Source organism: Helianthus annuus, chromosome 6, assembly GCF_002127325.2.
Source record: "Helianthus annuus cultivar XRQ/B chromosome 6, HanXRQr2.0-SUNRISE, whole genome shotgun sequence".
Taxonomy (NCBI): Eukaryota; Viridiplantae; Streptophyta; class Magnoliopsida; order Asterales; family Asteraceae; genus Helianthus; species Helianthus annuus.
This window is the reverse complement of record NC_035438.2, coordinates 58,325,680-58,338,867: the sequence shown is the minus strand read 5'-3', so window position 1 is coordinate 58,338,867 and position 13,188 is coordinate 58,325,680. Positions and strand designations below refer to the sequence as shown.

General features: G+C 37.9%; 1 protein-coding gene across 1 annotated transcript; it reads right to left on the bottom strand.

Annotated features, from left to right (window-relative positions):
* Window positions 1-10,031: 10,031 nt before the first annotated feature.
* LOC110944893 lies at window positions 10,032-11,009 on the bottom strand. Its single transcript, XM_022186538.1, has 2 exons — window positions 10,491-11,009; window positions 10,032-10,403 (listed from the first exon to the last, which is right to left on the bottom strand). The coding sequence occupies exons 1-2, from the start codon at window positions 11,007-11,009 to the stop codon at window positions 10,032-10,034; spliced, it is 891 nt and encodes a 296-aa protein (XP_022042230.1).
* Window positions 11,010-13,188: the final 2,179 nt, after the last annotated feature.

The window sequence follows — 13,188 nt, the reverse complement described above, 5'->3', positions numbered from 1 at the left end:
ACATAACCATGGGTGTAGTAAAGTAACAGGATTTGTCAGATCCTATGGTACCATAACCTAATACTGGTCGGCTTGATCAATGCTAATGAATGTCATTCGTTATGTAACTACAACCAACAAGTTCGTTCACTTTATCGAAATCGTTCTTAGTTTAGGAAAAATCGTTTTAATCGTTTTTGAAATCCTCGTTTAAACTTTGAAAACATTTCGTACATATGAATCACCCCAAAACAAAAAACAGTAAAATAGAGGAACTATGTACTCACATGTAGTGCAAAGTATCCTCGATCAAATAGAACTCAAGCAAACTTAAGCAAACCAGAGAAATCAAGTAGCACCTAGTAATCGAACCACTAGTCAAACAATATACGCCTAAATCGGAAGATCGGACAGAATGAGGTCTTGTAAACCAAATGAGTGTTGGAACTCATGTGATATGGTTTAACAAAGCCTACATCCTAAATCGGAACCTAACCTAAGTGCTTTCGACCCATCGCGACCCATTAAGGTAGCTTACGCTACTTTAACGCGTCGTGCACGCAAAAGCGCGTTCGAGACGTCTAACTAGTCCTATGACAAGTATTATATGCCCATACATGTTTAATTATGTTAGATAATCAGTTACGTGTCAAAAGTTTAAGTTACATATGCTTAATTACCAATTATGTATGAAAAGGGTATTTTGGTAATTTACCAAGGGCACATAAACTACTTATCATGCGACTAATCAAACCTAAGTGACCATAAGGTATAACCCCAGAAGGTTATTCCCTACGCTACTATGGTCACTAAACGTGTTTGGTCGGATCCTAATGATCGACCAAACGGGTCGTGTTCGAAAGTCTAAGCGGGTGTTTAGTCCGCTTGACTTACGACTCTACACAAGCACTAAACTAACAAGTGACGAGCTAAACATGTCGAAACATGTTTAGTTAAGTTAGAAAACAGGTTTTGATATCAAAACAAACGGTTTTGACATCCTAGAGTAGTTTGGTTACAAAATACGCGAGAAAACGCATTTTGGCCGAAACTACGACTCGTCACTGAGCCTAAATAACGTGGTAATCAGTAGGTATAGTCACTAGGGACAATAACCATCGTGATTACGCTCACGTTATGAAGTTCAAACGAACTTCGCGTTGACCATAAACTGGTCAAAGTAGAAAGTCAAACACAGTTTGACTTTAACGATAGAAATGAATGAAAAGAACGAAAGAATACTTACAGAAGGTCCCCGCAAGCTCTTGATCCGATTTACTCTCAGGTATGAAGCATAAACTTCAACTTAGAGAGCAAAAAATCAGATTCAAGTGTGCTTTGGGAGTGAAATGGGTTTGGGTATTTATAGGAATTCAAGTACCGTTAAGATCGTTCGTCGAAAAATGTGCTTTGATCTAGACCTTACATGTGGGCACATGGTTTTCAAAAATATGGGAATACTTAAAACCATCAAATGGTATTGCAAAACAAGGATCAAAACCACCCATGTGTGGCACATTGTTTTGAAATACCATGGGTGCCTAAAAAATGGACCAAGTTCAATGTATCTACCAGAAATTTCAAAAATGGTCCCTACACTTGTAAAAGTTGATTTTTTGGCACTTTTAAACCCCTTTAACCTCATTTCAAGGCTCTAAAATGATGTTAAAGTATAGGGAACTTAAAATATGCTCAAAGACATCACGGATGTCGGTTCGTTTGGCCGTACGGTTGCGTTATTTGGTTAATTACGACGGAAGTCGTAACGAACGCAAAAACGATCCAAATTGTGCGACGAATGGGATTTTATCATGCCAATCACTAAAATAAATATTTTAATGATTTCATAATTTTTTTTGGAACTCCGGATATATTCAGAACGTAAGATATGCGCAAAAATGCAAACTTATGCACTTTTGACGCTTTTAGTCTCTATTGATCAATAAAGTTTATTTTAGCATACCGAACCCTTCAAAGCCTATTTCTAAGCTATGTAAAGGATATTTATGGTATATTTAACTTATGATCAAGTTTCGGAGTGTTCGTTACTATACAAATCGGTATAGTTTCGCAGTTTGACACAAATAGTCCCTGCGATCGAACAAACTTGTTTTCGACACACCAAACCATCCAAAACTTATTTCTAAGTTATGTGGAGGTTATTTAAGATATGTTAAGCCTATTTCACTATTCCGGAGTTTTTGTTGCATTAAACTGGTTATATTTACGCATCAGTGCGCGTATAACCTTCTAGAAAGCGATTTAAAGCTTGAAATTGGAATCGAATCGAATTGTAAAATCACCAACCACAAATACACAAAATAACACCAAAACACATATAATAATACCAAAGCACATTATTTTATTAATAATCAACATTGTTTTACATCGTACATCGATTACAGAGCACAGTTGTCACAGTCTCCCCTACTTCAGGAAATTTCGTCCCGAAATTTTAACTAGAGGAAGCTTGTGAAAACAAATGAGGATATTTGGTCATCATTTCGTCCTTACGTTCCCAAGTAAATTCTGGGCCACGTTTGGACTCCCAACGAACTTTAACCAAATGAATCCGTTTGTTCTTCAACTGCTTGAAAGTACGGTCCACTATCTCCACGGGTCTCTCGACAAAGTGCATCGTTTCATCGATTCGGATCTCGTCGAGAGGAATGTGAAGATTAGCGTCAGCTAAACACTTTCGCAAATTGGATACGTGAAAAGTCGGATGAATATTTCCAAGCTCTGGAGGTAGCTCTAGTCGATAGGCAACCTTCCCAATTCTTTCCACAATCTTGAATAGTCCCACATATCGAGGTGAAAGTTTTCCTTTCTTTCCAAATCTCACGACTCCTTTCCAAGGTGAAACCTTGAGTAGGACACGATCTCCGACTTGAAATTCTAAGGGCTTGCGTCGCATATCCGCATAACTCTTTTGACGGCTTCGAGCTGTCACAAGATTATCGCGGATTTTCTTGATTTTGTCCGTTGTTTCCAGAATGAGCTCAGGTCCAGTAAGCTGAGCTTCACCGGTCTCGTTCCAACAGACAGGTGAACGACATTTTCGACCGTAGAGAGCTTCGAAAGGTGCCATATTAATACTAGCATGATAGCTATTGTTTTAAGAGAACTCGATCAGTGGCAGATGAGAATCCCAATTACCACCAAAGTCTATCACGCATGCTCTAAGCATATCCTCCAAAGTTTGAATTGTTCGCTCAGATTGATCATCTGTTTGGGGATGATAAACAGTGCTTAGATTCAGTTGGGTTCCCAAGGCAGATTGCATGGTCTTCCAGAAATGAGATGAAAATCGAGCATCACGATCAGAAATGATATCCAAAGGAACACCATGTCGTGATACAATCTTATCAACATAAATCTTTGCAAGTTTATCGGCAGATAGATCCTCGCGAATTGCAATAAAATGAGCTGATTTCATTAATCGATCGATAACAACCCATATAGCATCATGACCTTTAGACGTATGCGGTAACTTAGTGATGAGATCCATCGCAAGGCTCTCCCACTTCCAAACCGGTATCTCTGGTTGCACAAGCAAACCAGAAGGTTGTTGATGTTTAGCCTTGACTTTGAGACAAGTCAGGCATTTTGATACATACAAGGCAATATCCTTCTTCATACCAGGCCACCAGAACTTAGTACGAAGATCCTTGTACATTTTATCAGCACCAGGATGGATAGAATATCGAGACTTGTGAGATTCGTCCATTACCAAGGTGCGAAGATCGTCTTGTTTTGGAATCCACAAACGATCCTTGAAATAGAGCAACCCAATCGTCCTTCGCTTCGAGCTTAAGCTCAAGCTGACGTGGTAATTCCTTACCTATCCAATTTTGTGAAACACAAAATTGCTGAGCTTGAAGAACACGAGTCTGAAGATCAGATAGCGTTTGGAACGCTTCTTCTTGTTTGGGTCCCCACTCAAAAGGCTTATTCTTCTGAGTCAAAGCAGTGAGTGGAACCGCGATCTTTGAGAAGTTTGAAATGAATCGACGATAATATCCAGCAAAACCAAGAAAAGATCGAATCTTTCTAGGTGTTGTTGGTGTATTCTAGTCTTTAATAGCAAGAATCTTGGATGGATCCACATGAATACCCTACTCATTGACTATATGACCCAAGAATTGAACTTCTTTAAGCAGGAATTCACACTTGGAGAATTTAGCATAAAGTTGTTCCTTCTTCAGGAGTTCCAATGTTAAGCGAAGGTGTTGCTCGTGCTCGGCTCGAGACTTTGCATAGACAAGAATATCATCGATGAACACAAAGATGAACTTCTCTAAATAAGGTTTATAGACCCTATTCATTAAGTCCATAAAGATGGCTGGAGCATTTGTCAAACCAAAGGGCATGACAGTGAACTCATAATGCCCATATCTTGTGTGGAAAGCAGTTTTGGGAATATCTTCTTCGAGAACACGAAGTTGATGATACCCAGAACGCAGATCGATCTTAGAAAAACATGAAGCACCTTGCAGCTGGTCAAAGAGATCATCAATTAGAGGTAGGGGATATCGATTCTTGATGGTAAGTTTATTAACCTCACGATAATCGATACACATTCGAAAAGACCCATCTTTCTTTTTCACGAAGAGGACAGGAGCTCCCCAAGGTGAATAACTCGGACGGATGAATCCTTTATCAGATAGCTCTTGAAGCTGTTTTGATAACTCTTGCATCTCTGATGGTGCAAGACGATAAGGTGCTTTCGCAATCGGGTTGGCATTGGGTACAAGGTTGATATGAAACTCAACTTGACGAACTGGAGGCAAACCAGGCAGTTCATCAGGAAACACCTCCGGATAATCCCAAACAATCGGAATATCCTGAATACTCTTACTCTTGTGTTTCTCCTCGGTGACATGTGCTAGAAAAGCAACATATCCTTTTCTCAAATAACTTTGGGCCTTTGTACATGACATAAGCTTCAAACCGCCAGATGGCTTCTCACTACGTATCTCCAGAACATTGCCAGAAGACAAAGGAATACGAGCAATCTTATCGAAACAAACTACCTCAGTGTGGTGTTTGGTTAACCAATCCATTCCAACGATAATGTCGAAGCTCCCAAGTTGCATTGGCGTGAGGTCAATAGGAAAAAGATGGTTATCGAGGTTCAACTGACAATCATGAATAACAGAGTCGAGGACAAGAGGTTTACCAGTAGCAACTTCGACAGATAAGGGTTTCCTCTATTTAGTTCTAGGTATCGCAAGCAAAGGTTCAAAAGATAACGAAACAAAACTTCTATCGGCACCAGAATCAAAAAGAATAGATGCGGGTCGATTGTTAACAAGAAACGTACCATTGACAACAAAGGTACCATTGACAATGAGGTTGTCAACTCGAGCCTCGTTTGCATTCAGATTGAATGCTCGTCCACGAGCGGGATCGATCATTGGAAAAACAAAAGAGGCATTGAAAACATTGACAAAACACAAGAAAGGTGATCATTTGTTCGTTACCTCGAACAAACAAACGACACGCAGTGACTAATCAAAGTAAATGGGTCAATATAATGTATCAACGAAGACATGCTCGCCTATAAGTGAACACTCACCCCAAGAGTTCCCAGGTAAGAGTGACTGGTCCGATTATGTGGATTTGTACGAACACTCTAGCCTTAGACAGAAAACTCAGAGTACAGGCATTCACTTTTCCAGTTTGCACGTGTTCACATTATTTAGATCCAAACTTTGACGAGATTTTGAAAATTCAAAAGGCACTAAGCCAAATATGAATCAAACTGGAAGGGTTCAAAACCATATAACAGAGGGTTCAAAACCTAGTAATCAATCATCCTAGAACGGATGATTAATTTTCGAAGCAGATTCGGATTTGTGTTCTTGTTGTGGTTATCACCTAAGGATAGGTGACGGTATTGTTTTAAAATCTAAACACAAGTAAACTTGTGTTAGGGTCCTAAAGTTATAGTCTAGGTCAAAGCATTACTAATAACCTAATTCCCTATAACCGTTGGCTCTGATACCAACTTCTTCTGTCACACCCCGACCACGTAGGACAACAAACCGTGGCGGAAACGTCGGGGAGTGTTGTAACAGAAGCTATCATTTCACAACCATGGATACAAAAAGGGTTTCGTTTTATTGATATAATTAAACATTACATTTTCTTAACACAGAATAAACAAGTTTTACATTGTCTATCACTATTATTATGTCACTAAGGCCTCGTCCAGATCCTATGTGACGCATGCATCCTAGTAGTCATTCAAGCATCAACACCTGAAACATATGTAAAAACTTAGTCAGCAAAGAAATGCTGGCGAGTACATAGGTTTTATAGGAGTGTCGAATTCATGGCTAGTTTAAGTGTTGCAATACTTTATTAAAAACTTTGTTTTGAAAAGAGTATAATATTGCAACTTAATTAACCAACTCAAATCAAACGGGTTATAGTTTATAAAACCTCGTAGCCATGATTCTTAACCCAAAAACATTTGCTTTAGAAAACCAACTTGTAAAACATCTTGTAAAAACTCGTTAAAAACTCATATAGTTTATATCTCTTAGAAAAACATCGTTGTGTGACATCGTTTCAAAATCGTTTACCCAAGTGAATTAAATAACGCCACGGTATGTAATATGATGAAAACACTTATATATAAGAAGTACCAACGGCCTATCTACCATGTTTTCACCATATTACACCCGTCTCGTTATCTAAACACTTAACCAAAAACCAATCGTTTATCGAAATCGTTTAACATCGTTTCCAAATCGTTCCCAAATTGTTTACTCGTTCCCAAATCGTTTCCAATCATTCCCAATCGTTTACTCGTTTCCAAATCGTTTAAATCGTCATCGTTTTAATTGTGAAAACTTATATATGGTCGTCTCGTTAACAACATTCAAACCTTTGTGACTCGTCCATCGTTCAACTCGTTCTCGTATTAACAAACCACCAAAGGGTAAGTTAACAAACATCAGATTCAGTCGCTACCCACAACCCCCACACATAACCATGGGTGTAGTAAAGTAACGGGATTTGTCAGATCATATGGTACCATAACCTAATACTGGTCGGCTTGATCAATTCTAATGAATGTCATTCGTTATGTAACTACAACCAACAAGTTCGTTCACTTTATCGAAATCGTTCTTAGTTTAGGAAAAATCGTTTTAATCGTTTTTGAAATCCTCGTTTAAACTTTGAAAACATTTCGTACATATGAATCACCCCAAAACAAAAAACAGTAAAATAGAGGAACTATGTACTCACATGTAGTGCAAAGTATCCTCGATCAAATAGAACTCAAGCAAACTTAAGCAAACCAGAGAAATCAAGTAGCACCTAGTAATCGAACCACTAGTCAAACAATATACGCCTAAATCGGAAGATCGGACAGAATGAGGTCTTGTAAACCAAATGAGTGTTGGAACTCATGTGATATGGTTTAACAAAGCCTACATCCTAAATCGGAACCTAACCTAAGTGCTTTCGACCCATCGCGACCCATTAAGGTAGCTTACGCTACTTTAACGCGTCGTGCACGCAAAAGCGCGTTCGAGACGTCTAACTAGTCCTATGACAAGTATTATATGCCCATACATGTTTAATTATGTTACATAATTAGTTACATGTCAAAAGTTTAAGTTACATATGCTTAATTACCAATTATGTATGAAAAAGGTATTTTGGTAATTTACCAAGGGCACATAAACTACTTATCATGCGACTAATCAAACCTAAGTGACCATAAGGTATAACCCCGGAAGGTTATTCCCTACGCTACTATGGTCACTAAACGTGTTTGGTCGGATCCTAATGATCGACCAAACGGGTCGTGTTCGAAAGTCTAAGCGGGTGTTTAGTCCGCTTGACTTACGACTCTACACAAGCACTAAACTAACAAGTGACGAGCTAAACATGTCGAAACATGTTTAGTTAAGTTAGAAAACAGGTTTTGATATCAAAACAAACGGTTTTGACATCCTAGAGTAGTTTGGTTACAAAATACGCGAGAAAACGCATTTTGGCCGAAACCACGACTCGTCACTGAGCCTAGATAACGTGGTAATCAGTAGGTATAGTCACTAGGGACTATAACCATCGTGATTACGCTCATGTTATGAATTTCAAACGAACTTCGCGTTGACCATAAACTGGTCAAAGTAGAAAGTCAAACACAGTTTGACTTTAACGATAGAAATGAATGAAAAGAACGAAAGAATACTTACAGAAGGTCCCCACAAGCTCTTGATCCGATTTACTCTCAGGTATGAAGCATAAACTTCAACTTAGAGAGCAAAAAATCAGATTCAAGTGTGCTTTGGGAGTGAAATGGGTTTGGGTATTTATAGGAATTCAAGTACCGTTAAGATCGTTCGTCGAAAAATGTGCTTTGATCTAGACCTTACATGTGGGCACATGGTTTTCAAAACCATGGGAATACTTAAAACCATCAAATGGTATTGCAAAACAAGGATCAAAACCATCCATGTGTGGCACATTGTTTTGAAATACCATGGGTGCCTAAAAAATGGACCAAGTTCAATGTATCTACCAGAAATTTCAAAAATGGTCCCTACACTTGTAAAAGTTGATTTTTTGGCACTTTTAAACCCCTTTAACCTCATTTCAAGGCTCTAAAATGATGTTAAAGTATAGGGAACTTAAAATATGCTCAAAGACATCACGGATGTCGGTTCGTTTGGCCGTATGCTTGCGTTATTTGGTTAATTACGACGGAAGTCGTAACGAACGCAAAAACGATCCAAATTACGCGACGAATGGGATTTTATCATGCCAATCACTAAAATAAATATTTTAATGATTTCATAAATTTTTTTGGAAGTCCGGATATATTCAGAACGTAAGATATGCGCAAAAATGCAAACTTATGCACTTTTGACGCTTTTAGTCTCTATTGATCAATAAAGTTTATTTTAGCATACCGAACCCTTCAAAGCCTATTTCTAAGCTATGTAAAGGATATTTATGGTATATTTAACTTATGATCAAGTTTCGGAGTGTTCGTTACTATACAAATCGGTATAGTTTCGCAGTTTGACACAAATAGTCCCTGCGATCGAACAAACTTGTTTTCGACACACCAAACCATCTAAAACTTATTTCTAAGTTATGTGGAGGTTATTTAAGATATGTTAAGCCTATTTCACTATTCCGGAGTTTTTGTTGCATTAAACTGGTTATATTTACGCATCAGTGCGCGTATAACCTTCCAGAAAGCGATTAAAGCTTGAAATTGGAATCGAATCGAATTGTAAAATCACCAACCAAAAATACAAAAAATAACACCAAAACACATATAATAATACCAAAGAACATTATTTTGTTAATAATCAACATTGTTTTACATCGTACATCGATTACAGAGCACAGTTGTCACAACGGCCAGATTGACGTTTTGTAATATGCGCGGTAATACACTGCCAAGGCCTTCTGGTATCACCCATTCAGACCTATGAGGCAGAGGATTAATTGATTCTTCATACGTTTTTTTGTATACTTCGTTTGAATAACATGAGAATGCATAATGACTGCAGTCAGGTTCACCCAAAAATCTTGAAACAACAATCACATGCCCACAAGGTAGACCAAAAACTTGCTAGACACAGCAGCTGCACGAATGATTCAAAAAATCAACTACACCCCTTTTCCCACCGTCTTCAACAATAAAACTGTTTACCCCGATGCCTGCAACAGTCCAGGTTCTAGACCCTTCAATTTTCTTTAAAATTTTCTTCTGTGCCCACTGACTCAGTGAGTGGCTCTCCTGCATGCCCTGCAGTCGACGGTCATAAAACCATTTTTGTACAGACTCGCGGAAGAATTCGATAAGTTGCGTTATCGGCATCTTACGCGAGAATCTAGACAAAGAGTTAATAGACTCCGCACTATTAGATGTCATATCGTGGTATCGATTGCCGGGACAATAAGCTCTTGCCCATCTACCAAACCCAATATTTGTTAAAACCTGGCGTATTCTAGGAACGACAAGACACAAAGCACTGAATGACTCGTTAAAGTCAGACATCCGATAAGATTTACATGTCTTCCACCATAGTGCCTCGTACACTTTTTTTAGACGACAGCAAACGTAGATTCATCATTAAATGACGACAACACAACCCGTGGTAAACACGTGGAAACACGTTTCTAACACCTACATGTATAGAATTCGCCCTATCCGAAATGATCGCCATATTTGCTTTTTCACCAACACAGTCTCTAAGCTTTGAGAGAAACCATGTCCAAGATTCACCATCCTCTGATTTTCCAATGCCATAAGCAATTGGTAAAATCTGATTATTTCCATCCATGCCCACTGCTAAAAACAACGTCCCTTTAAATTCACCCTTTAGGTGTGCCGCGGTAATGATAACGAACGGTCTTAGATTAAACATAAAGCTACGAATCTGAAAATTAATCATAACAAAATAAGATCAAACCCATGTTACTTTAAAAAAAATAAGAGCAAGTACAAAAGAAAAGGTGTAAATTACCGCAACACCTAAAGCAACAAAAACCATTTCAAAACGACCCTGCTCATCAACCAATATGTGAGTAACGCTTCCAGGATTTGCAAGCTTCAAATTGTAACAGTATATTGGTAGTTTGGCAAAAGAGTCTCGGGTTGTTCCTTGTAGAAGTTCAAGTGCATGGCTTTTACCACACCAAGCTTGAAGGTTTGTTATCTCAACCTCGAACCTTTGTCTAAAATCTTTGACAATCTCTTTCGCTCGATATATCCTACCACTGTCTTTTAGTTGTTCCTTTAAAAATTGACCCAAAACCTTTGGGTTAGCCTGACGGAAATGTGGGTGTGTTTGCGTCTTCGAACAGGTGTGTCTATCGTTCATATGTTTAACAAAAAATAAACTACCACCAGGAATAGCGTATGCCTTAAATCGCCATTCACAACCATCACCCATGCATGACACTTCATACCGTGTCTTTGATGATCTATCAACTTTAAACTCGAAATGCTCTAACAAACATTTCTTTCCCAACTCAAGCTTCATCTCTTCTTTGTTATTGAATATATGACCGGCCTCAAACACTATAGATGAAGAAGCTTATTTGTTGTTAGACGTGGATGATTTTTCAAAATTATTTTCTAAAATAGGACACTCATCGTTTAAAACATCAACACTTTCTTTTACTGAAATATTTAGATCTGGAGTTTTGAAATTGTTTATAGAAGAAAAACCAGAGGAACCAACACCAGACTCTTGAATAACATATAATTTATATAATTCAAAAGGATTCTGCATCGCCAAATCAAAAAAAAAATCTAACATCTCGATCGTTAATTATATCGATCGGATCAGTAAACGTAGACATCCGGTATGACAACCGTGTAATGTTTGGAGTATCACACATCTTAGAAACATAGTTTAAAAACTATTATATGAATGATTTGTTTCAATTTCTAAACCACGTCTCCTTGAATCGCCATGAGTAACATACTCAATGTTTCCGTTAATGACATCCCACTTCCCCCCAGTATAAACAACAAACTTCACCCTCATGTTGTGAGATAATTAATAAAAAACAAAATCTTAGAATCTTAGATTTATACTTCAAATACGGTTTTTCATAATGTACAGTATTTAAATAGGGGGTCCCTCAAAATAAATGCAAAACGTCATAAATTCCTACAAAAACGTCTTAGACTCGTACAGAAACGTCTTCAATTCGTACAACAAACGTGTTAAAATAAGAAATCTGGCTCGAGCTGATGTAGCCGGCTAAAGAGAGTGAAATGGCTCAAGCCGGGCGGAAATGTCTCAAGCCGTCTGAAAAAATGGGCAGCCATAACGAAACGTCTCAAGCCGTCTGAAATGTCTCAGCTAAGACGTCCAGACGCCTGAGTTTACTGTCGGACACGTGGCAGCGTATGGTTGGTCAGCCGCCAAGACGCTAGACCCCATTGGTGGCGTCTCCCCAAGACGTTTGACTTGGCCATTTTTGAAAGGTTGACCAAGTCTTGGCCATTTTGGCTATTTTCCCATATATATATTTATATATAATATTTATTCATTTGACGAGACGAATAAATAATACGGGTTAAATAATAGGGATATTATTTGACCGGGTAAACACGAATACGTATATGTATGTGTCGAACATGAATTATGACTTATATAATTTTAGCCCTATTAATATTATATTTATTTATAGTTCTAATTAAATATATTGGGAAGTCTGGAAACACATCACCAACGGTTGTCGTGTCAAACGAGTTGAGTCAAACATTTCAAACACGGGTCGTATTAAAACATTGAGTTTTGTTGGGTGCAGGGTCGTTCCTAGGTTTTTAGAGACCCTAAGCGAACTTCGAAGTGGAGGCCTTTTTTGCAAAATTACCCTTTCAACATATTTAGTAACAAAACCCTCCTCCTTTACCCGGGCTTGGGACCGGCAATTATAAACTAAAAAGTTTATAGTTGGCGAAGTTAAAAAAAAATTGTTGAAAGTTGTATGTTTTGTATAAATTAAATATACGTTTAAATAAAATTGAATTTTCTATCTTTAACCAAGGCAAATTGTTTAATGATCGAATCGTAATCAAGTTCTTCTAAAAAATCCCTTTCAATTGACCCTAAACAACAAATTAAATAGACAAACAACCAAGCCTAGTGTCTAAATAACAAGATCAGTAATAAGCACTAATTCCCTATACAACAACTTGATTCAGAAAAATAGTAACTTATGAAAGAAGAATGAGGATATCAGATATCTAACCCGTGCCACAACCACACTGAATAAGCCCTAATTCCCAAATCAATCAACGTCTGCCACAAATTAATTAACGCCTGCCACTGCCACAAATCGAAGAACTGATTTAATCAAAGAACTGAATTGAACTTTGAAGAACTGATTCACTGAATCGATTATTGAAGAACTGATGATTTAATCGAACAACATATATTTTCGTAATCAAAGAACTGATTCACCGAAGAACATATATTTTCGAACAACGTCTAATTTATTCAGTAATCACACGGTTTGGTTTGTTTGAAATCGAAGAACTGTTTGAAATCGAAGAACTGTTTGTAATCAAATGGAAGAACTGAAGAAGATATAGATGTAAAAAAGCAAAAAGAGCCGTTACCGACCTTTCGTTCTTCAATTTCATCAGGACATCAGCGCCTGTCCGGATTCTGCAGCCGTGACCTTTCCGTTCTTCAATTCATC